Genomic DNA, 26,667 nt, shown 5'->3' with positions numbered 1-26,667 from the left:
AGAGAGAGAGAGAGATACACGAGAGAGAGACACACGAGAGAGAGAGAGAGAGAGAGAGAGACACACACGAGAGAGAGAGAGAGAGAAACATGTTTCCAATGCTAATAAAGCCCCTTAAATTGAATTGTGGGGATTGGGGTGAGAAAGAGAGAGAGAGAGACAGGTACTCACACTCCTTGGACATGCCCACTTCTAAACACTTCTGCAGGCGGCAGTACTGGCAGCGGTTGCGGGTGACCTTGTTGATGATGCAGCCTTTCTCTCGGTGACAGGTGTACACCATGTTCTTCTGGATGCTTCTCCGGAAGAAACCCTGCGAGGAGAAGAGAGGTCGGGTGTTAACAGTTGCTTTATTTGCTCATAAAAAAAAATGATAATTGTAAAAAATAAAATAATAAAAATAATAATAATAAGCGGGAGAGAAGGGGAGAAAGATTGCTGTTATGTTCTGCTTTTGCTTCGACAATATACGCCTACGAATGACATGCTTCGATGCCCAACGTAGCGTCGCGGAACTGAAAGAGAGAGCAGCCATAAAAGGCTCGTTTTTTGATAGCAGCGGCATCATTGAGATAGTACAACTAGAGTAGGCCAGCTTATGTGTGGAAGACGGAAGGATAGAATGACCACCGGGTGTCAACAAAGTCACACGACAAAGGACACCCGCATCGACGACAGGCTCTAACATCCAACGGCGCTCAACATGCTGGTGAGTGACGTTCAAACGTGTGGGCGTGTCTTGGCCCAAAGCTCTCATGTTGACCTATGGAGGGAGGGCGAGTGACAATAACATCGGTACGTAGGTAACAGTGATTAGTTACATATCAGGATATTCTTTTTGATATGTCGTAGCGTTTTAACAATACCGCAATATTATTTATGCGCCAGGTCGGCTGTACCTGCACCCAGTATTTGTCCTTCATAGCTCAGTACTCCCATCTTCTTCTTTTTTTTTTTAAACAGGGAGCCCATTTGTTTCCGGCACATTTATTTCCACGACTGGTCAAAACCCGTTTTCTCGTGTCTCTCTCTCTCTCTCCCTCTCTGCAGCGGACATAGGATGAGCAATACGTTCCAGTCTCCATAAAAATTGCGGTATCGAGTGGCAATGCATATAGAAGTGTGAGAATCTTGATACGCATCATTTCGGCACCTAAGTATTGTGATATCGTAAAGAGAGGTCCTTTGCAACTCCCAGCCCTAATATGTAACACGCACGCACACACACGCACACACACACACACACACCACCCAGTGACTCAACGCGACACATCGACTTCCTTAAAACGAGTGCCCGCACAGTGTTCAACTTCCCGTTCTGTGTGTCGGTGTCACGGAGCGTATTGTCCAGCCACGTGTTTCTCCACAGTGACTAACCGTGGCACCACCGCCACACGTGCTACGCTCCACTCTGAATCATGCCCGATCACACTCTGCTATTTGGGCATTTTAAAACGAGGCTGTTAACATATTTCAGGACTTGACTTTTACAACCCACTAAGCTGAGGGACGTGTGTACGCTCTGGCAGCGCGTGCACACTTTAGGTGCCAATAGCGCAATTTGAAGGGGAAAAGTGTGTGTGTGTGTGTGTGTGTGTGTGTGGGAACGTTCGCGGGGCATTAACAGTCGGCATTTTAGTCATTTAACAGATGTTTCTATTCACATTTTCGTACCTTCTTTTTGTTGTATTGGTCCCCTGGGGGAAATCGAACCCACAACCCCCAAGCTCTACCAACTGAGCTACATGGGACCATTAAGTGTGTTTACGCATGTGTCTGTGTGTGTATGTGTGTGTCTATGCGGCTGTGTGGGCCTAGCTTGGCCAGGGGCTAGGTTAGTTGTGCCACACTGGGTGGGCATTAACTCACCAGGCTAAGCGCCAATGATCTTCCCTTGGTTAATCCCTTAAGGGGCTTTATGGGTAGGCAGGGCCTGGTGGCATTGGGGGAGCTTCAAATTAACTCCCATTCCTCTTAATTACTCTCTAAAGGGAAGACGAAGCCCCAGCTGCTGACCTCCTCGCCCACAGAGACGATGGCGGCGAGAGACTGACAGGCAAGTCGTGTGGGAAGTGTTGAAGTGCGGTACGTGTGAGCGCGAGACGTTTGGCAAATACAATGCATGTTCGTTAAACACAAGGCATGTTGTGAATGTCTTGATCAAGGCTACCGATCAGAACATTGACAATGAACAGTGCCGATTTCATAGCGTTTGTGTACTGGAGTCATTCATACAGAGACCAACAGAAGCGGAGAGCCTTTGTTGCCGACCTTTGAACCTGTCATCGTGACGGGGTGAGTGAGTGGTGGCATCCAGAGAGGCAGAGGGTGCTGGACAGAAACACACGGAGCATACCAAACATTAGGAACACCTTCCTAATATAGAGTTGCACCCCGCTTTGCCCTCAGAACAGCCTCAGAACACTGTGGACTCTACAAGGTGTCGAAAGCGTTCCACAGGGACGCTGGCCCATGTTGACTCCAATGCTTCCTACAGTTGTGTAAAGTTGGCTGGATGTCCTTTGGGTGGTGGACCGTTCTTCATACACACAGGAAACTGAAAAAACTTTTGGACACCAATCAGTGCGCCTGGCACTGACAACCATGCCCAGTTCAAAGGTACTTAAATATTGTGTCTTGCCCATTCACCCTCTGAACGGCACACACACACACAATCCATGTCTCAATTGTCTCAAGGCTTAAAAATCATTCTTTAACCCGTCTCCTCCCCTTCGTCTACACTGATTTGACGTGGATTTAACAAGTGACATCAATAAGGGATCATAGTTTTCACCCGGATTCGCCTGGTCAGTCTATGTCCTGGAAAGAGCAGGTGGTCCTAATGTTTTGTCCACTCAGAGAATACGGTGATATGTGAAATAAATAGGAAAACAGATGTTTACAGAAAACACAGATGACTATTTAAAAAGACAGGAAAAGAACGAAAACACACAGATGGACAAAACACATAAAAAAGGACAGACAGGCAGGCAGGCAGGCAGGCAGGCAGGCAGGCAGGCAGGCAGGCAGGCAGGCAGGCAGACAGAGAGAAGATGAGTAGAGGGTAATAGACAAGACAGGCAAGCCGACAGACAGACAGACAGACAGACAGACAGACAGATGAGTAGAGGGTAATAGACAAGACAGACAGACAGACAGGCAGACAGACAGATTAGTAGAGGGTAATAGACAAGACAGACAGACAGATAGACAGACGAGTAGAGGGTAATAGACAAGACAGACAGACAGACAGACAGACAGACAGACAGACAGACAGACAGACAGACGAGTAGAGGGTAATAGACAAGACAGACAGACAGACAGACAGACAGACAGACAGGCAGACAGACAGATGAGTAGAGGGTAATAAACAAGACAGACAGACAGACAGACAGGCAGACAGACAGACAGATGAGTAGAGGGTAATAGACCAGACAGACAGACAGACAGACAGGCAGACAGACAGATGAGTAGAGGGTAATAGACAAGACAGGCAGACAGACAGACAGGCAGACAGACAGACGAGTAGAGGGTAATAGACAAGACAGGCAAGCCGAGAAAACAAACATATCAAATGTAAACAGAGGGCAAATTACACACAGACAGACAGACAGACAGACAGATGAGAAGAGGGTAATAGACAAGACAGGCAGACAGAAGATGAGTAGAGGGTAATAGACAAGACAGACAGACAGAAGATGAGTAGAGGGTAAAAGACAAGACAGTCAGACAGACAGACAGACGAGTAGAGGGTAATAGACAAGACAGGCAAGCCGACAGACAGACAGACAGACAGGCAGGCAGAAAGACAGAGAGAAGATGAGTAGAGGTTAATAGACAAGACAGGCAAGCCGACAGACAGACAGACAGGCAGACAGACAGATGAGTAGAGGGTAATAGACAAGACAGACAGACAGGCAGACAGACAGATGAGTAGAGGGTAATAGACAAGACAGACAGACAGGCAGACAGACAGATGAGTAGAGGGTAATAGACAAGACAGACAGACAGACAGACAGACAGACAGACAGACGAGTAGAGGGTAATAGACAAGACAGACAGACAGACAGACAGGCAGACAGACAGATGAGTAGAGGGTAATAGACAAGACAGACAGACAGACAGGCAGACAGACAGATGAGTAGAGGGTAATAGACAAGACAGACAGACAGACAGGCAGACAGACAGATGAGTAGAGGGTAATAGACAAGACAGGCAGACAGACAGATGAGTAGAGGGTAATAGACAAGACAGACAGACAGACAGGCAGACAGACAGATGAGTAGAGGGTAATAGACAAGACAGACAGACAGACAGACAGACAGGCAGACAGACAGATGAGTAGAGGGTAATAGACAAGACAGACAGACAGACAGACAGGCAGACAGACAGATGAGTAGAGGGTAATAGACAAGACAGACAGACAGATGAGTAGAGGGTAATAGACAAGACAGGCAGACAGACGAGTAGAGGGTAATAGACAAGACAGGCAGACAGACAGATGAGTAGAGGGTAATAGACAAGACAGACAGACAGATGAGTAGAGGGTAATAGACAAGACAGACAGACAGAAGATGAGTAGAGGGTGATAGACAAGACAGACAGACAGACAGATGAGTAGAGGGTAATAGACAAGACAGGCAAGCCGACAAAACAAACATATCAAATGTAAACAGAGGGCAAATTACACACAGACAGACAGACAGACAGATGAGTAGAGGGTAATAGACAAGACAGGCAGACAGAAGATGAGTAGAGGGTAATAGACAAGACAGGCAGACAGAAGATGAGTAGAGGGTAATAGACAAGACAGACAGACAGACAGACAGACAGGCAGACAGACAGATGAGTAGAGGGTAATAGACAAGACAGACAGACAGACAGACAGACAGGCAGGCAGACAGACAGATGAGTAGAGGGTAATAGACAAGACAGACAGACAGACAGATGAGTAGAGTGTAATAGACAAGACAGGCAAGCCGACAAAACAAACATATCAAATGTAAACAGAGGGCAAATTACACACAGACAGACAGACAGACAGACAGACAGACAGATAAGTAGAGGATAATAGACAAGACAGGCAGACAGAAGATGAGTAGAGGGTAATAGACAAGACAGGCAGACAGACAGACAGACGAGTAGAGGGTAATAGACAAGACAGGCAAGCCGACAGACAGACAGACAGACAGACAGGCAGGCAGAAAGACAGAGAGAAGATGAGTAGAGGGTAATAGACAAGACAGGCAAGCCGACAGACAGACAGACAGACAGGCAGACAGACAGATGAGTAGAGGGTAATAGACAAGACAGACAGACAGACAGACAGACGAGTAGAGGGTAATAGACAAGACAGACAGATAGACAGGCAGACAGACAGATGAGTAGAGGGTAATAGACAAGACAGACAGACAGGCAGACAGACAGACAGATGAGTAGAGTGTAATAGACAAGACAGACAGACAGACAGACAGACAGACAGACAGATGAGTAGAGGGTAATAGACAAGACAGACAGACAGACAGACGAGTAGAGGGTAATAGACAAGACAGGCAAGCCGACAGACAGAAAGACAGGCAGGCAGAAAGACAGAGAGAAGATGGGTAGAGAATAGACAAGACAGGCAAGCCGACAGATAGACAGACAGACAGACAGGCAGACAGACAGACAGATGAGTAGAGGGTAATAGACAAGACAGACAGACGAGTAGAGGGTAATAGACAAGACAGACAGACAGACAGGCAGACAGACAGATTAGTAGAGGGTAATAGACAAGACAGACAGACAGACAGACAGACGAGTAGAGGGTAATAGACAAGACAGACAGATAGACAGGCAGACAGATGAGTAGAGGGTAATAGACAAGACAGACAGACAGACAGATGAGTAGAGTGTAATAGACAAGACAGACAGACAGACAGATGAGTAGAGGGTAATAGACAAGACAGACAGACAGACAGACGAGTAGAGGGTAATAGACAAGACAGACAGACAGACAGACAGACGAGTAGAGGGTAATAGACAAGACAGACAGATAGACAGGCAGACAGATGAGTAGAGGGTAATAGACAAGACAGACAGACAGACAGATGAGTAGAGTGTAATAGACAAGACAGACAGACAGACAGATGAGTAGAGGGTAATAGACAAGACAGACAGACAGACAGACGAGTAGAGGGTAATAGACAAGACAGACAGACAGACCAGACAGACAGACAGACAGACAGACAGACAGACAGACAGACAGACAGACAGACAGACAGACAGACAGACAGACAGACAGACAGACAGACAGATGAGTAGAGGGTAATAGACAAGACAGGCAGACAGAAGATGAGTAGAGGGTAATAGACAAGACATGCAGACAGAAGATGAGTAGAGGGTAATAGACAAGACAGGCAGACAGAAGATGAGTAGAGGGTAATAGACAAGACAGACAGACAGACAGACGAGTAGAGGGTAATAGACAAGACAGACAGACAGGCAGACAGACAGGCAGACAGACAGACAGATGAGTAGAGTGTAATAGACAAGACAGACAGACAGACAGACAGACAGATGAGTAGAGGGTAATAGACAAGACAGACAGACAGACAGACGAGTAGAGGGTAATAGACAAGACAGACCAGACCAGACCAGACCAGACCAGACCAGACCAGACAGACAGACAGACAGACAGACAGACAGACAGACAGACAGATGAGTAGAGGGTAATAGACAAGACAGGCAGACAGAAGATGAGTAGAGGGTAATAGACAAGACAGACAGACAGACAGACGAGTAGAGGGTAATAGACAAGACAGACAAGCCGACAAAACAAACATATCAAACGTAAACAGAGGGCAAATTACAAAACGGACAGAAAGGGACGAGTAAACGGGCTGTAAAGAAAGAGAAACGGAGAGCAAACACGGACAGATTTGCAGCCAGATGCACAGGATAATGAACTGATGCCCTGCAGCAACTAAGAGTACTGCTCGTGGCGGCGATTTGTGTGCCCCTCTGGTGCTGCGCTTTGCCCAGCAATATCACTAATCCACTCCAGCGCGCACGCCCACACACAATTGTGGGGGAGATTAAGTGGCGACAGCCCCTAATGTCGGCAGACCAGAGCTGGTGTGTGTGTGTGTGTGTATGTGTGTGTGGTGGCAGAGCAGAGTTGGTATGGCTTCGGCAGTGTGCACAGGCCAGGCCAAACACTCCTCTGCTCAGAGCCCTGTATGAAGGTCAGGTGACCCGTTAAGCCCCTCCCTGACCTCCCTTCACCCTCAACCAGGATCAGCAGAGCCAACATGGATGACTTGAAACGTACCATACATTAGCAAACATAGCACATCCGATGTCGGCCATTTTGTGCCAAATGGCCCTGGTTTCATTTACTTGTGGGCTTTGTGAAGGCAGGGAAAAGCAACTGAATGCAGCCGGGGATGGAGTCCGTGTGGACATGACGGGGCGTGAATCTAGCCCCGCTTCACTGGGTGCGGTCACATAGTGAACATACTGTATGTAAGCCTACCCTCCCAGCAGAAGGTAGTCATGTCACGACAGGGGCACTGCCAATGTGGTGGGTGATGCCCTCTCCACATGCCACAGGAGATTCCCATGCCCAGTTTGGCAACGGCACTGCTTGGCATGGCAGCTGGCACAACCATGAAAATCTCTCCATTCCAGTTAAGCCCTTTTCCTGGGTAAGTCTCCGTGCTATCACATTTATATACACTCAACTCCCACTGATTCGAACAGCAAATTCTTCATAACATCTGGCATTGGTATCAGGCCAACTTGGAATCCATGGAAAACTAGCAGTAAGTACTAAGTAAAACAGAAAGGTCTCTGTTGTTGTGCTAGTGGTGTGTGTTTGATGCTTTATGGGATCATGCTGCCCTACACGGGCCAATCAGCATCAAACACAGGGCCAATCAGCATCAAACACAGGGCCAATCAGCATCAAACACAAAGCACAGATACAACAGTAGAGCGAGACCCGACTCCTCGAGCTACAGATACGGTTGAAGTTGGAAGTTTACGTCCACTTAGGTTGGAGTCATTAAAACTAGTTTTTTTTCAACCACTCCACACATTTCTTGTAAACAAACTATAGGTTTGGCAAGTCGTTTAGGACATCTACTTCGTGCATGACACAAGTCATTTTTCCAACAATTGTTTACAGACAGATTACTTCACTTATAATTCACAGTATCACAATTCCAGTAGGTCAGAAGTTTACATACACTAAGTTGACTGTCCCTTTAAACAGCTTGGAAAATTCCAGAAAATTATGTCATGGCTTTAGAAGCTTCTGATTAATTAATTAGCTTCTGGCTAATTGACATCATTTGAGTCAAATGGAGATGTACCTGTGGATGCATTTCAACCTTCAAACTCAGTGCCTCTTTGCTTGACATCATAGGAAAATCAAAAGAAATCAGCCAAGGCCTCAGAAAAAAACAAACATTTTTAGACCTCCACAAGTCTGGATCATCCTTGGGTGCAATTTCCAAACTCCTGAAGGTACCACATTCATCTGTACAAACAATGGTACGCAAGTATAAACACCATGGGACCGCGCAGCTGTCATACTGCTCAGGAAAGAGATACGTTCTGTCTCCTAGAGATGAACGTACTTTGGTTCGAAAAGTGCAAATCAATCCCTGAACAGCAGCAAAAGGACCTTGTGAAGATGCTGGAGGAAACAGGTACAAAAGTATCTGTATCCACAGTAAAACAAGTCCTATATCGATATAACCTGAAAAGCCGCTCAGCAAGGAAGAAGCCACTGCTCCAAAACCGCCGTAAAAAAGCCAGACTACGGTTTGCAACTGCACATGGGGACACATTAAGGACAACAAAGTCAAGGTATTGGAGTGGCCATCACAAAGCCCTGACCTCAATCCCATAGAACATTTGTGGGCAGAACTGAAAAAGCGTGTGCGAGCAAGGAGGCCTACAAACCTGACTCAGTTACACCAGCTCTGTCAGGAGGAATGGACTAAAATTCACCCAATTTATTGTGGGATGCTTGTGGAAGGCTACCAAACATTTGACCCAAGTTAAACAATTTAACGGCTACCAAATACTAATTAAGTGTATGTAAACTTCTGACCCACTGGGAATGTGATGAAAGAAATAAACGCTGGAATAAATCACTCTACTATTATTCTGACATTTCACATTCTGAAAATAAAGTGGTGATCTTAACTGACCTAAAACAGGGAATTTTTAGGAGGATTAAATGTCAGGAATTGTGAAAAACTGAGGTTGAAATGTATTGGGCTAAGGTGTATGTAAACATCTGACTTCAACTGTATCTGGGGACTGAACTAGAAAGACTAGCGCAGGTCAACACTACCTACAAAGAGAGTGCGAGAGTGATACCCTCTCAATCCCTCAAATATCCGTCACAATATCAGAGCCCGTCCAACACATACCACAGCCGACATGAAATAATCATGGTAGAAAGAGGTGAGATAGGTGACTTCGCCCCGCTGCAAACGCCGTGACCGTGAAACTCCCCTACCACTCTTCATGCAGTCCGGGGCTGTGGTTTTATTATGGCGTCTCAGTGTACGTCCCAAAAGGCACCTCAAAGGGGTGCAATTTGGGATGCAGTCTCAGGGAGGATCTCTTTCTCTCTTATTCTGCTATGGTGCCGGAATGAGGGTTCTAACCTGTATGTGGCCATCTCGCATTCAGCTGGGTGGTTTGCTGATGCCTTATTGACACTCTTACTAGAGAGGTCCTGGGTTTGAGGTCAGACAGGAAGGACACCTCAGGATACCTCGGCGGCACAATTCCACTTGAGCAGTGGTTCCCAAACGTTTTATAGTCCCGTACCCCTTCAAACATTAAACCTCCAGCTGCGTACCCCCCTCTAGCACCAGGGTCAGCACACTCTCAAATTACGTTTTTATGCCATTGTTGTAAGCCTGCCACACACACATTATACGAAACATTTATTAAACATAAGAATGGGAGTGAGTTTTTGTCACAACCCAGCTCGTGGGAAGTGACAAAGAGCTCTTATAGGACCAGGGCACAAATAATAATAATCAATCATTTTGCTCTTTATTTAACCATCTTACATATAAAACTATTTGTTCATCAAAAATGGTGAATAACTCACCACAGGTTAATGAGAAGGGTGTGCTTGAAAGGATGCACATAACTCTGCAATGTTGGGTTGTATTGGAGAGAGTATCCGTCTTCAATCATTTTCCACACACGGTCTGTGCCTGTATTTAGTTTTCATGCTAGTGAAGCCCGAGAATATACTCTCACATAGGTACGTGGTTGCTAAGGGCATCAGTGTTTTAACAGCGCGACTTGCCAGGGAAAGAAGCTCTGAGCACAGCCTAACGAATCCAGTTGTTTGTGTCGTCCCTTTCGGAAAAGTACCTGCGTAATTGCGCACCCAGCTCACTCAGGGGCTTCGCTATATCACATTTGACATCGTCTGTAAGCTTGAGTTAATTTGCGCACAAAATAAATCATACAATGGAAAGACCTGTGTGTTGTCCTTGTTAATGCAGACAGAAAAGAGCTCCAACTTCTGAATCATAGCCTCAATTTTGTCCCGCACATTGAATATAGTTTGCGGAGAGTCCCTGTAATCCTAGATTCAGATCATTCAGCCGTAAAAAAACATCACCCAGATAGGCCAGTCGTGTGAGAAATGTCATCATCATGCAAGCAGTCAGACAAGTGAAAATGATGGTCAGTAAAGAAAACTTTAAGCTGGTCTCTCAATTTTTAAAAAACGTGTCAATACTTTGCCCCTTGATAACCAGCAGTTAACCATTTTCACTGTAGTGTCCAAAACGCATTTCAAGCGGTCAGGCATTCCCTTGGCAGCAAGAGCCTCTCGGTGGATGCTGCAGTGTACCCAACTGGCATCGGGAGCAACTACACGAGTTAACACTCCATTATGTCTCCCAGAAAAAGTATTTAGTCAGCCATCAATTGTGCAAGTTCTCCCACTTAAAAAGATGAGAGAGGCCTGTAATTTTCATCATAGGTACACTTCAACTATGACAGACAAAATGAGAGGGAAAAAATCCAGAAAATAACATTGTAGGATTTTTTATTAATTTATTTGCAAATTATGGTGGAAAATAAGTATGTGAATCACATTTTTATTCAGCGTACCCCCGACGGCATTGTGGTTTTTCCAGTTTGGGAAAATTTGTACTAGAGGAACCAGATCGCGACGGGCCTTGCCGGAACCAGCTAGAACTAGCCTTGTTCGTTCTTGGTTGTTTTACATTTGCAGTGGAACTAGAAACAGGACTAGGTTTAATTTGGCGGAAAAACTGCTAGTGACGATTTTAGGAGAGCGACCGTTGACGCAATTCGACGGCGACATTGTTGTGATCCTTGGGGACTGCCATCTTAATGTATGGAGAAGGGAGATGTAGTGGAGGCGTTATCCTGGCTATTTTGTGCCATCCTTTTACATTTTTGTTTGTGGCCAGCAATCGAGAGTGAACAGAATAGAAGAGACAGCTGAAATGAGCCTGAGAAATTCACAACGTATCGTCATGCGAATAGGGAATAGTTTCAGCCTGTTGAAAGACCGTCGAAAAGGCTCTGCCTAGATGCTCCAAAGCCCTTCCATTATTCTGTTTTTGCTCTAGAGTTATTCGTTCGTGTAGCTGTACCGTTCGTAGTCAGATTTTCCTTCTCTTGACTCAAACCATTGACTTGTGCATGAGTATTAACAACATACGCGACACACACTGTGACATCATTGCGTGAGATCAATCATTGAATACGGGCATTTGTAACCCCACCCACCAGCCTACTTGGTTCGAGGACAGTACCAGATATCAAACGAGGCTGAATATCCCACTTGGTTCCAAGGAATCAAGAAAGGGGGAATTAGCACTTTACAGGAGATAAGTGTGTATGCTAATACGGGGCCTGAAGCGGTGCTGGAATACTCACACTAACCGCACTAAACGCACTATTCGTGAAATAAATTGAGTACGTAGTACGCTTATTGGTCCTAGTATGGATATAGTTAGTATGCCAAAAGTTCCAGGATGTCATACTAAATTCGCCATAATACGAAGTATACATGCGGACAACACTATTTCCGTGCTTTTAAGGCCCATAACGCTATTCTTCAGAAAATGGGCGTGGCTTAGCAATGTTTTCAGATTTAAAGAAAATGGGCGTGGCTTCACAATGTTTTCAGATTTGAAGAAAACGGACGTGGCTTCACAATGTTTTCAGATTTGAAGAAAACGGACGTGGCTTCACAATGTTTTCAGATTTGAAGAAAACGGGCGTGGCTTCACAATGTTTTCAGATTTGAAGAAATCAGGCGTGGCTTCGCAACGTTTTCAGATTTGAAGAAAACGGTGGAAAATATGCTGCCGAAGTCCGACGAGAGCGGATACAAACTCATTGTGTTATCTAATTATGACAAATGTTAATAAAATGTTGAGCAATGGCAATAAAGTAATGACCTTTCAAATAAGTTACACGTTATGTTGGCTGACAATTTGTTAGCTACGCTATCCTTACGAGCCGCATAGCATTTCAGCAGTATGTACCGGTATGAACTGAGCTGGTCATGGGTGCACCTTAGCCACGCTCAAGGTCCTAATCGATATCATTACCGCCATCGATAAAAGACAATACTGTGCAGCCATATTCATCAACCTGACCAAGGCTTTCGACTCTGTCAATCAGCAAATTCTTATCGGCAGACTCAACAGCCTTGGTTTCTCAAATGATTGCCTCGCCTGGTTCACCAACTACTTCTCAGAGAGTTCAGTGTGTCAAATCGGAGGGTCTGTTGTCCGGACCTCTGGCAGTCTCTATGGGTGTACCACAGGGTTCAATTTCTCTGTATACATCAATGATGTCGCTCTTGTTGCTGGTGATTCTCTGATCCACCTCTACGCAGACGACACCATTCTGTATACTTCTGGCCCTTGTTCGGACACTGCCCTCCAGGCGAGCTTCAATGCCATACAACTCTCCTTCCGTGGCCTCCAAGTGCTCTTAAATGCAAGTAAAACTAAATGCATGCTCATCAACGAATCGCTGCCCGCACCTGACCGCCCGTCTAGCATCACTACTCTGGACAGTTCTGACTTAGAATATGTGGACAACTACAAATACCTAGGTGTCTGGTTAGACTGCAAACTCTCCTTCCAGACTACAGACATATTAAGCATCTCCAATCCAAAATGTAATCTAGCACGCGCTCCAGCAGGTATATTTCACTAGTCACCCCCAAAGCCTCCTTTGGCCTCCTTTACTTCCAGTTCTCTGCTGCCAATGACTGGAACGAATTACAAAAATCACTGAAGCTGGAGACTCATATCTCCCTCACTAACTTTAAGCATCAGCTGTCAGAGCAGCGTACAGATCATTGCACCTGTACATAGCCCACCTGTAAATAGCACATCCAACTACCTCATCCCCATATTTTTTTGCTCCTTTGCACCCCAGTATCTCTACTTGCACATTCATCTTCTGCACATCTATCACTCCAGTGTTTAATTGCTAAATTGTAATTATTTTGCCACTACGGCCTATTTATTGCCTTACCTCCCTAATCTTACTTCATTTGCACACACTGTATATAGACTTTTCTATTGTGCTATTGACTGTATGATGTGTAACTCTGTGTTGTTGTTTGTGTCTCACTGCTTTGCTTTATCTTGGTCAGGTCGCAGTTGTAAATGAGAACTTGTTCTCAACTGGCCTATCTGGTTAAATAAAAGGTTACATAAAAACATGTTAGCTAGTTACCTAAAGTTAGTTGGCTACTATTACATCGAACTTGCCAGGCAGTATTTTAACTATATGCTATCTAACTACGCTACATTTATTGACTTAATTATTCACATCATTCTTAGCTAAGCTGTACAGTCATTGTGAGTTCTCAATGGACATGATTCATTCTGGCTATCTACTCCGATTTCAGAGCACTCTCGTCTGAGTGTGCCAGAGAGCAGAATAACTGCTACATTTACGAACGCTCAACACCCGTTGCACGTTGGCAAAAGAAAGCGAAATTAAATTGTTGCCAGCAGAACAGCGACAGTCACCAACGCTCTGGATAACATGAAAACAGCCTAACCAGCTCTGTTAGAGCGAGTAAAATGGTCATAGTGAGGTGTTCTCTCATTTGTGTCTGAAAGTAGCTAGCCAACATTAGCCAGCGGCCGACCCCTGATCTCTTCCTGGCCACCGGCCGACCCACGGGAGCCTGCGATTGACCCTGGTGCGATCTGGGACAGGGGATCAACTCACGTTACAGTAACCTTTTACCGCGCGGGGGGGGGGGGGGTCAACACCCGTACACCATTCCACTCCATACATCACACCGTGTCCTGCCTTCCCCATCCTGTAAGCCTCTTTAGCTGCACCACTAATCCTAGCCCCCGGTAACAGCCTGGGGTGTGTGTGTGTGTGTGTGTGTGTGCGTGTGCAAAACAGATTACTTGTGTATATGCACAGGGGTCACAGTATGTTGTGTGTATGTAACATGGCTAAATCTTCTACCCTAATCTATGTGCTCTCTGTCACCTCTGGGTCTGCATGGCAAATGGCCAAGGAACACAAGTGAAATACTCAAGGGCCAGTCAGCCCTTCCCCCTTGTTGAGGGGCCAAAATCTTGGCTCTCTCTCGCACAGTATCTAGCGGACTGACTATTGGAATGTGTGAGAGAATAATGCTACCGCAGCCGTGATTGGCATCTGTATTCGAAACTTCTTCCCTGCCATCTACACACATGTATGATCTCTGTGGTTATCTGTGGTGGTTCAGAGTGAACTCTGATGACACGGTATGCAAGGATGTCCTTTGTGCCTTCTCAGGAATGCGGTCTCATCTCTATTGTACCCGGCCCACCACCTCAGGTCTTCACACGTCGAGGTGACCCCCTTTCTTTAAGATGTCGGCTGGTTCCATCTGATTGGATATCTTAGTTTTATTGCCTACATCTGTGGATTGGTCAAACATTGATTTTCAACACAAACAAGTCAGATCTGGTAGAAATGGAATGAAGGTCTGTTGTTTGCTCTTCTCCTGCCATTGCGAAAGGGTTTTATAAAAACGCTTCTCTCTTTTAGGACTCCCGAGTGGCGCAGCGGTCTAAGGCCCTGCACCTCAGTGCTAGAGGCGTCACTACAGACCCTGGTTCGATTCCAGGCTGTATCATAGCCGGCTGTGATTGGGAGTCCCATAGGGCCGTCATTGTAAATAAGAATTTGTTCTCAACTGACTTGCCTAGTTAAATAAAGGTTAAATAATACAAATAGAAAATAAAAGCCTATGAAAGTTTGTGTCCAAAATAAATGAATGGTAAATAATGTAGTGTTATTATGATAGTATGATCTTTGACCCTCTGTGACTTTCTCACTCATCATTATTCACAATTCATTATCCATAATCACGGTAGCATCCACATCCATGTAGAAGTGTTCAGAAACATTCTATTCTGATTTATAATATAAGTGACTCCAAAATGACACAAAACAAAATGACACAAAACACAGACCCCTACCTTTTTGAGAAGAAAAATTACTACCTGTTAAACAAAATCTGTTGTGTTCGTATAAAAAAATGTAATTCACCCCAAAATGTGGCATACAATATAGCTCAGTATTTAAATCATTTCTTTTATACAGTCATTCATTTCTTATCTTTATCAAATAAAAGGGGTCAATCAATATTACCACACTACGTGAGTGGATGTGGAGGTACTCATCAGGTCTGGATGCCTGTGTACATCAATAGACTGGTCTGGATGCCTGTGTACATCAATAGACTGGTCTGGATGCCTGTGTACATCAATAGACTATACTGTATGTTGATTCGTGTCCCTCTGCTGTTTTGACAGCTCTATTATGAGGGATGACAACTAACGACTGCACATTTGCAGACAGCCAATTTCCCTAAATATAGGGGAAGGGCACGAGTGTGTGTGTGGGGGGGGGGGGGGGAATGAGCATTCCAATTTGCAACAACAACAAAAAAATGTCAAAAGAGAGATAGAAGCCTCCAGCACAGATACACGTCCTCCCGGGACCCAAAAGAGAGAAACAACCAAGGAAAGGAAAAAAAAGGAGAAAAAAAACAACCATGCAAATTTAATGAAGACGTGCGTTTTCTTCCAGGAGAGATAGAAGAAGGGTTTGCGTGGGAACAGGAGAGGACTGTGCGCCTACCTAACCATCAAACACGCACACACATGGGAGGGGGAACTGTGTCGTCGCACTAGTTAGGCGAGCACCAACCTGTGCTTTCCCTCAGTCCCAGTGGAGGGCCAATATACATGTAGATGCTGGCAGACTTGGATACTTTAGATAGCAAGCTGGTGCTCAATCTGGTAGCGGGAGGCTTTTCCAGGCAATATAGTATAGATTAGGCAGTCGACACAGTTATGGCAGTGGTGTATATCTCTGGTACGTGCTTGAATCTCTCCTCTCTCCTCAGAGAGAGAGGGCGAGAGAGAGAGAGAGAGGGCGAGATAGAGAGAGAGAGAGAGAGGGCGAGAGAGAGAGAGACAGAGAGAGAGAGAGAGGGCGAGAGAGAGAGAGAGAGAGGGCGAGAGAGAGAGAGAGAGAGAGAGAGAGAGTGCGAGAGAGAGAGAGAGAGGGCGAGATAGAGAGAGAGAGGGCGAGAGACAGAGAGAGAGAGAGAGGGCGAGAGACAGAGAGAGAGAGAGGGCGAGAGAGAGAGGGTGAGTGAGAGAGAGGGGGCGTGAGAGAGAGGGGGCGAGAGAGAGAGGGCGAGAGAGGGGGCGAGAGAGAGAGGGGGCGAGAGAGAGAGACGGCGAGAGAGAGAGACGGCGAGAGAGAGAGACGGCGAGAGAGAGAGGGGGCGAGAGAGAGAGGGGGCGAGAGAGAGAGGGGGCGAGAGAGAGAGGGGGCGAGAGAGAGAGGGGGCGAGAGAGAGAGGGGGCGAGAGAGAGAGGAGGCGAGAGAGAGAGAGGGCGAGAGAGAGAGAGGGCGAGAGAGAGAGAGGGCGAGAGAGAGAGAGGGCGAGAGAGAGAGAGAGAGAGAGGGCGAGAGAGAGAGAGAGAGAGGGCGAGAGAGAGAGAGAGAGAGGGCGAGAGAGAGAGAGAGAGAGGGCGAGAGAGAGAGAGAGAGGGCGAGAGAGAGCGAGCGATAGAGGAAGAGCGAGGGGAAGAGCGAGAACGAGCGAGCGGGGCAAATAGGGAGGGAGGTGAAGACAGAAAGATACAGCGCGAGATGGATGGAAAGAAAAAGAGCACGGCCAAGTGTCTCACCTTGCAGCCCTCGCAGGCGCTGACCCCGTAGTGGTATCCCGAGGACTTGTCCGCACAAACGAAGCAGGGTTTGTAGATTCGCGGGGGAGGAGGCGGCGAGGGAGGACTGGGGACTATCTCTTCCGAGCTGGTGCTCTGGGTCTCTATGGCTGCACAGAGAGAGAAAAAGAGAGAGAGAGAGACAGAGAGAGAGACAGAGCGAGAGAGAGAGAGAGGAGCGGGAGATTAGGTTAGCTTCATCTATAGGGCTGGGTGATCTTAAAGACATGCTATTACTTAGCCTAATCACCGATTAAGACATGGTGGAAATGAGTGACAACGGCACATTGCAACAAGTGGACCGTATGAAAGATTCAGTGGAACCACAGTTGGTAATTGGGTAGGTCACTTGTAACACAGCTCACTTAAATCATTGCCACACCTTTTGGTGTAACTGCAGAGAGAGAGAGGCAGAGAGAGAGAGGCAGAGAGAGAGAGAGGCAGAGAGAGAGAGAGGCAGAGAGAGAGAGAGAGAGGCAGAGAGAGAGAGAGAGAGGCAGAGAGAGAGAGAGAGAGGCAGAGAGAGAGAGAGAGAGGCAGAGAGGCAGAGGGAGAGGGAGAGAGAGAGAGAAGAGTGTGAAAGAAAGAGAAAGAGGGAGACGGAGTTTAAGTGAGAGATTTAAATAGATCAAAAGAGAATTAGGATGAAAGAGAGTGAATGACAATAAGAGCCACTTCCCTTTCATGTAATGGCTGCCAAAGGTGTTTCCATCAAATATTAACTCTGGGGTGGGAAGGCAATCAATACTTCCTCATTTCATTTTTTTAAATTTTAAATTTGGAAATATTTCGATCATTTTTCTTTCCCTTTGAAAATGTGGAGTAGGTCGCGTAGATCATTAGGAAAAATCTAAATGAACCCCTTTTTTAGATGACATTTTAAGGCAGCCAAATGTGAAGACTGTATGTGTTATAAAAAAGGGGAACATGCCTTCAGTGTGATGAGAAACAGTCATCTTTGTAATCACAGTCCATCGTGTAATCTCCTCCACTTCTTGGAAGAGGGGCTTACAACATGTGGAAGAATGTGAGAGGCAGACCCTGAACGCACACACAGACACGCAGGCTCACATACAGGTTTATATTCATGTACACACAACACACCTTCAATCTTTCAGAGCTCTCCTAGTATGTGTGTGTGTGTGTGTGTGTGTGTGTGTTATGCTTAGGGGTCAGACTGAACACTGGAGTGTCAGTAAGTGCTCTACTTTTACCCCAGGACTCAAAAGAATGAGTATGAGCATGAGAGAACAAAAAGGGGAAAGGAACACGCGTGCGCACACACACACACACTGACCTGACCCAATAACACACATATTTCTGGCCCTAACCCACCATGTGAAAGTCGATGCACGAATCTGTCCTACATGTTCTAGTATGTGTGTGGGTTTGTGAGAGACTTCTCAGCGTACAATCGTACTTGTTTCCATCATTACCACACTAAACTCCCACACATTCTTCTACCTTCCACTCTCATCTACTTCCCTCCCGCTACGTTTAACTCCCCGGTACATCATCCTAGGTCTACAAAGTATTATTTTCAAAACAGACAATGTTTTCACTGTGTGTGAGAATGAAACGAGAGGAGAAAGTGGGGGGGGGGGGGGGCATGGAGGAGGGGGGGGGGGCATGGAGAGTCCGGAAGAACATGAGAGAGAGCGACAAAGAGAAAGAGAGCGAAACCGAGGATGACGAAAAACGATAGAGACCATCTAGGATCACTCCAGTGATCGCTGGGTTCGGAACAGACGAAGAACAGGACCACTAGAAAACATGGCACGCCAAAGCACCATTATATTCGCTTTGGTCCAATTGTGCGCCGCCCTATAGGACTCCCAATCACGGCCGGATGTGATGCAGCCTGGATTTGAATCAGGGACTGCAGTGACACCTCTTGCACTGAGATGCAGTGTCTTAGACCACTGAGCCACTCGGGAGCATAAATACAGGGGAGAGAAGCAAAAAAACGATGAGAAAACAATGCATTCACTGCCTGTTGTTGTCCTGCCAAGGCACTTCCTCTAGTGTCCTCGGTCGCTCTGAATAGCTCAAATACAAAACATAGAAAAAACAAGAAAAAACTAGACAAATACACAATGGAAACGGTCTGGCTCTCTGGGTCTCGGGATGCTGGAATTCAGACTAGCCCAAATGCTACCAGATCACCCTATCACTCTATGTCATTTAGCACAGATCCTGAATCAGAGGTAATGACAGCGTCTCTACGATGCGCTCAGTTTTGGACACAGAGAACAGTGGTTCAGGTGTGTGGAGGGGGAAGTGAATGCGTTTTCCTTGCAGGTCAATTTGCCAATTGATTTCCCGGGAACAACTTTGAGGATTACTGTCTGGGATCTAGTAAAAACTTTTTATAGGATGTCTAGATACTAGTCTACTAAACTTTTTATAGGATGTCTAGATACTAGTCTACTAAACTTTTTATAGGATGTCTAGATACTAGTCTACTAAACTTTTTATAGGATGTCTAGATACTAGTCTACTAAACTTTTTATAGGATGTCTAGATACTAGTCTACTAAACTTTTTATAGGATGTCTAGATACTAGTCGATCACTATGATGAATGGTACCAGTTCTATATCCCATTTGAACCTGAGCCTCATCTACTTTTCAGGTCTATGCTCAGCTGCATCTTTCCAAGTATATCCACCGCCTAAACCAGCCGCTGTTTCCTGGGTTCAAAATAAACCAGGGTGTCACTGAAAATACACCAGCCCTAACCGAGACAGAAAGAAGACTAGAGAGAGGAGGATGTGAAGTCTTTATCTCCTCTCCAGGCGTGCGCGTGCACACACACACACACACACACACACACACACACACACGAGAGAGAGAGAGAGAGGAAGCGAGTGACGGTTGAGGCTTCAGTGCCGTCTTTGTGCCAGCTAAGGGAGGTATTTTGGGCAGGTAGACACACAGGCAAAAAAAGGGGCGACAGAGAACGCGGGCTCAGAAACAAGATGAAAGAGCGCTGTGGTGAGAGATACGGTGTAGGTGACAACAAAAAGGACTGGGGGAGGGTGAGAGAGGGACACACTGATGCTGTGCTGCTATACGGTATCAAACCAACACGTTTCAAGGTAAAAAAACAAGTTAAAAAAACACAGGAAGTAAGACATCTCAAACAAGTAAGACATTTTCCTCCTCTTTCCCCTTGCTTATTTCACAATACACTCCGTCCATTTTCTCACCCTCTCCGTCGCTGTTCCTCTCACACTTCTTCGCTTTCTCTCCTTCCCTCTCCTGCCTTCACACTTCTTGTGTGCTCGACAGCCCCCTGTTCCCTGGTCTGACCTCTTTTTTCTGCCAAGCTGTCCTTGTGTGAATCCTGACTCGTGTAGGAGTGGCACATTAAGAGAGTGAAATCGGGACGTCCTCGTCCTCGCATGGAACTCTACCTGCACGCCTGGGGGCTGTGCGCCACCCAAACTGGTCCCAGACACCAATGGGTTCAATTAAACCATGTGCAACAACAAAACTCAGGATTTTACGAGATGAAAGACAAACCGATCAGCTCATCACTAATCAATCCTCCCAGGTAGGCGATGACCACCGGCTACAGTGAACCAGCGTCGCTAACGACTAGCCTCCGCGAGCTTTCTGGTCATCTCAGCTAAAATGGAGACATTTGAGAAGAGGCCGACAAGATGCCTATGGCAGTTCACCCTGATCAAAGACATGGCTGACTCTAATGAATGGCTCCAAAGTGCATCTTGACTTGGATCTCAGAGAGGAAGTTCCCCACTCAAACTGACGTCTACTTTAATAAATCGTATCAATTTGTATTTGTCGTAAGCGCCGAATACAACAGGTGTAAACATTACCGTGAAATGCTTACTTCCAAACCCCTAACCAACAATGCAGAATTATTATTTTTCAAAGTGCGCAAATATTTGCTAAGGGGCTAGCGGTACCCCGTCGAGGTAATTGAGATAATCTGGACATGTAGGTAGGGGTAAAGTGACTATGCATAGATAATAAGCATTGAGTAGCAGTAGCGTAAAAAAATAGGGTCAATGCAAATAGTCTGGGTAGGCATTTGATTGACTGTCATATCACTTGGTGATAGAAGCTGTTAGAAGCTGCCTTTTGGATCTAGACTTGGCACTCCGGTACCGCTTTCCGTGCGATAGCAGAGAGAACAGTCTATGGCTAGGGTGGCTGGAGTCTACCTCCTTTAGGGCCTTCCTCTGACACTGCCTGGTATAGAGGTCCTGGATGGCAGGAAGCTTGGGCCCCAGTGATGCACTGGGCAGTACGCACTACCCTCCGTAGCGCCTAGTGGTTGGATGCCGAGCAGTTGCCATACCAAATCGGTAATGCAACCAGTCAGGATGCTCTCGAGGGTGCAGCTGTAGAACTTTTTGAGGATCTGAGGACCCATGGAAGGCAGATTAGACACCAGCATCACACAGGATGACTTTTTCCATCCCTATTTCTTTCCAGAACTCCCATCAGGCAAAATGATGTATGTCCTCTCTCGCCACCACTCCCTCCCTCGCTTTTTGCTTAGTCTCGATTCCAAACACAAGAGTTTTCATGGAGGCATGCTAACTGTGGGCGAGCCATTGTCAAAGCATGACCAGGAGTTTGTGGTTGTTGTTGTTGTTGTTGTTGAATAAAGAAAAGCCTTTTCTCTCTGAATCTGGCTTACTCTTCGCGTTTTCTGTTCTTGTTATTAGTAATTATTGGATCATCGAGCATACAATTTCAGTTCCATGCAGCACATCAGCCACAACCCTGGTGATGTCAGCACAACACTGACCAAGAGCGATTGTTAAAAAGGTCCAGTATGGCGCATTCAGGGTGACCGGACCAAATTCACATAGAAATATTAGTTATTGATCTTTCATTCTCTTTGAACGCATGTCTGACAAGCAGCAGATCTGTTGTTTGTGCTCCATTTCCGCTTCCTGTTGCGAAGTTTAGCTTTTGCATATGTTTTGTTTCCGTTTTGTACACCGGCTTCAAAACAGCTAAAAAATATGATATCTTTGGTTGTTGAAAATACATTTCACAGCGGTTTAGATTGCGCAGCGACCCTCCACACTATACACTGCTTGTTTTGCTACATAAACCCAAATTAGGCGGAGCGATTTCTAAATTTTGTGCATTTAAGGGTTAAATAGAGGTTAAAACGTGTTTTTTGCCGCTTCCTTAGCTGCTCATTGTAAGAGCCGATCACACGGAGTGCTGATCACCTGACCAGACTGTGACGGGGCGGGGGTTATATGGTAGAGAGGGGGAGGGGTCAGAGGGAGAGGGACGGCGAGTGGCAGAGGGCTCTCATATTTCCCTTAACCCCCCTGGGCCCTGTTGACCGGTCTGTCTGCCTGGCGTGACCTTGTGCTTGCACCATTTGACCCCTAGCTGACAGATGGGCTTGTTTGGCTGGCTGAGAGGGCCATTAGTGTTAGTGTCGGATCTGAGGGTCGCGTCACAGAGATAGAGTAACAGACAAAAAAACAATCATGTATAAGGTTGAAGTCGGACGTTTACATACACCTTAGCCAAGTACATTTGAACCCAGCTTTTCACAATTCCTGAGATTTAATCCTAGTAAAAATCCCATGTCTTAGGTCAGTTAGGATCACCAGTTTATTTAAAAAATGTGAAATGTCAGAATAATGGTAGAGAGAATTATTTATTTCAGCTTTTACTTCTTTCATCACATTCCCAGTGGGTCAGAAGTTTACATACACTCAATTACTATTTGGTAGCCATTCCTCCTGACAGAGCTGGTGTAACTGAGTCAGGTTTGTAGGCCTCCTTGCTCTAACACGCTTTTTCAGTTCTGCCCACACATTTTCTATGGGATTGAGGTCAGGGCTTTGTGATGGCTACTCCAATATCTTGACTTTGTTGTCCTTAAGCCATTTTGCCACAACTTTGGAAGTATGCTTGGGGTCATTGTCCATATCGAAGACCCATTTGTGACAAAGCTTTAACTTCCTGACTGATGTCTTGAGATGTTGCTTCAATATATCCACATAATTGTCCTACCTCATGATGCCATCTATTTTGTCAAGTGCACCAGTCGCCCCTGCAGCAAAGCAACCCCCACAACATGATGCTGCCACCCCTGTGCTTCATGGTTGGGATGGTGTTTTTCGGCTTGCAAGCCTCACTCTTTTTCCTTCAAACATAACTATGGTCATTATGGCCAAACAGTTCAAATTTGTTTCATTATACCAGAGAACATTTCTCCAAAAAGTACGATCTTTGTCCCCATGTGCAGTTGCAAACTGTAGTCTGGCTTTTTTATGGCGGTTTTGGAGCAGTGGCTTCTTCCTTGCTGAGCGGCCTTTCAGATTATGTTGATATAGGACTTGTTTTACTGTGGATATAGATAATTTTGTACCTGTTTCATCCAGCATCTTCACAAGGTCCTTTGCTGCTGTTCTGGAATAGATTTGCACTTTTCGCACCAAAGTAAGTTAATCTCTAGGAGACAGAACGCGCCTCCTTCCTGGGCAGTATGACGGCTGTGTGGTCCCATGGTGTTTATACTTGCGTACTATTGTTTGTACAGATGAATGTGGTACCTTCAGGCGTTTGGAAATTGCTCCCAAGGATGAACCAGACTTGTCGAGGTCTACAATTCTTTTCTGGGGTCTGGCTGATTCCTTTTGATTTCCCCATGATATCAAGCAAAGAGTCACTGAATTTGAAGGTAGGCCTTGAAATACATTCACAGGTACACCTCCAATTGACTCAAATGATGTCAATTAGCCTATCAGAAGCTTTTAAAGCCATGATATAATTTTCTGGAATTTTCCAAGCTGTTTAAAGGCACAGTCAACTAAGTGTATGTAAACTTCTGACCCACTGGAATTGTGATACAGTGATTTATAAGTGAAATAATCTGTCTGTAAACAATTGTTGGAAAAATGACTTGTGTCATGCACAAAGTAGAGGTCCTAACCGACTTGCCAAAACTAAGGTTTGTTGACAAGAAATTTGTGGAGTGGTTGAAAAACGAGTTTTAATGACTCCAACCTAAGTGTATGTAAACTTCCGACGTCAACTGTATTTTTAACCACGTACACACAACACACACACACGTTGAAGTTGAAGAAAATAGCAAACAAACTGATACATTGTGGAGTGTGGACCCACAGTACCATATACTACTGATATCAACACACCCATCTGGGCCATTAGATCACCCGGAGGCAGTCTATGGGCCATTAGATCACCCGGAGGGAGACTATGGGCCATTAGATCACCCGGAGGGAGACTATGGGCCATTAGATCATTCAAGGGAGACTATAGGCTTAGCAGCTCCTCCTGAGAAGGATTTCGAAGAGGGAGCTATGAATTAGTGAACGTCTCCCAGTGCTACACTCCCGCCATTTACCCTCTCGCCAGAGAACAGCCTGGATGGGATAGAGGCCGCTGTTTCCCTCTGAAATATTTAAACGCCCCAATAATTGTAGTGCTACAAGGTAAATGGATGAGGCCAGCAGAGGAGTTGGTGAGGGGGCGGGGGTGTCTGTGTTGTAGAGTAGAAAAGTAGACGGGGAAAGTGGAAAAAAGCAGAGGAAGAAGAGGGATTGTCTGTGAGTTTGTCTGCGAGTGTGTGTGTGTGTACAAGTGAACGTGTCAATCAGAGGTGTGTGTGTGTGTGTGTGTGTGTGTGTGTGTGTGTGTGTGTGTGTGAGAGAGAGTGAGATAAAGAGAGAAAAAAATAGGGCAGAGCATGAAAGAGAAGCGGCTGCATACCTCGCAGCAGCAGCAGCGTTGGCGGTAGTCCCTGGGGGAGAAAGAGGATCCTGGTACAGTTGTTAAGCCTCTCTCTCTTCTCTCCTTTCAAAAGACTCACTGTGACTGTACTATACACCCTTCTTCTCTCGCACACAACATTCGGCTCTTCTCTCGGTCTTGTCATGCAAGCGGGGAACCCGGGACAGACATGGGACAGATATCAAGACTAACTCACGGAGTGAGGAAACTAAAAACTAAGGATGATGCAAAATGTTTTTTTTTTTAAAACATAACGTCTCGTGTTGCACGGTATACCGGAACTTTGTTACTTTCTCGATACGGCATCATGTTAGCGCCCTACTCATGCTGCACAGAAGTTAACACACTTGAATAATGTGATATATAATGCATGCGGGAATGTTGAAACTGTTCATTACTGTTCGCAAAACAATGTCCCATACAGGCTAGAACACTTTACAATGCAAGAAGATACCGGTCGAGTCCAGCTTTGTAGGCTAAACTTTCTTCTAGCGTGTAGCTGAAGCTATCAATTGATTTCAAAGCTGATTGCCACCAAAACTTTTTTTAATTCACTTAAAATGGGTCTCTTTCTCACGCTTCTCCCAAAGATTATCTATAGAGATCGTCAGTTTGTAGTCCTAAAAAAACGGAAATGAGTTGCCTCTGGTTCATTCAGCCCTTCCTATGGGGACAATTAATGGGGAAAGAATAGGGTTTCGGGATAAAGGCCGGATATAAGGTCTGGGGATAACACCGGCTTAGAAAATCTTATACGTTTTGTTCTATGAGATAATATCTGTCAGTTAACATGAACTTTAGGAATTATGAAGACTTTGTGGGTTTTTTTTTGATTACATAAATGCTTCAAAATTTCACAAAAAGCGACGTTAGCTGAAGAAAATGAGCTCATAGAACAAAACATTATCTCCTAAGCCCGTGTTTACCACAGATCTTCATTCATTTCACCATCGGCCGTTCATTTCACCATAGGCTTTGTCCAATGAACCATGGTGGAGTTGGTACCTACAAAAAGACGCCATTACTATTTATCTCTATTGCCTCCACCAACTGACTCCGGGCTGCCCCCCTCTTGCCTCGTGAATGACATCATTACTGTTTAAAAAATAAATAATAATAATTAAACCTTTATTTAACTAGGCAAGTCAGTTAAGAACAAATTCTTATTCACAACAATGGCCTAGAAACAGTGGATTAACTGCCTTCTTTAGAACAGCATATTTTTACCTCGTCCGCTCGGGGGATACGATTTAGCAACCTTTCGGTTAACCAGTCCAATGCTCCAACCACTAGGCTACCTACCTGCCACTCCTAAAGAGACAGCGAGCACTTTTGTAAAATAAGCTACTTCTATGTAAATGTTGTTGAGCAGTACAATAAAATTGGTCCCAAATGGAAGGGTAAGAGATTGTTTATCATCTGTGGCCCCATGAAATCAGCCAAAATAAGCTCAACAACAAAGGTCATGCACACATATTCATTTACCTCTATCGTCAATAGGCCTATTGATTTACCCAGTTTATCAATAAAGATTGATAATTCAAATACATTATTACCATGATGTTGTCATGGAGTTAGATTGGTAAAAACAAACTGAGTGTCTGACTG

General features: G+C 45.5%; 1 protein-coding gene and 1 long non-coding RNA gene across 3 annotated transcripts in view; both read right to left on the bottom strand.

Moving 5' to 3' along the window:
• Window positions 1–26,667, bottom strand: part of LOC149978890 (uncharacterized) — a 699,006-nt gene that overhangs the window by 374,116 nt on the left and 298,223 nt on the right. The window lies entirely within an intron of this gene.
• The window catches only part of LOC110486146 (retinoic acid receptor alpha-A), a 212,602-nt gene that overhangs the window by 7,731 nt on the left and 178,204 nt on the right, over window positions 1–26,667 (bottom strand). For both annotated transcript variants that reach the window (XM_036940799.2, XM_036940800.2), the window contains 2 exons: window positions 17,256–17,404; window positions 172–313 (listed from right to left, as the gene is read on the bottom strand). In XM_036940799.2, the coding sequence (XP_036796694.1) occupies window positions 172–313; window positions 17,256–17,404 (291 nt within the window). The remainder of the gene's footprint in view (window positions 1–171; window positions 314–17,255; window positions 17,405–26,667) is intronic.

The sequence above is a fragment of the Oncorhynchus mykiss genome, chromosome 13 (assembly GCF_057628025.1).
Source record: "Oncorhynchus mykiss isolate SJ-2025 chromosome 13, ASM5762802v1, whole genome shotgun sequence".
Taxonomy (NCBI): Eukaryota; Metazoa; Chordata; class Actinopteri; order Salmoniformes; family Salmonidae; genus Oncorhynchus; species Oncorhynchus mykiss.
This window is presented reverse-complemented; position numbering and strand designations above follow the sequence as displayed.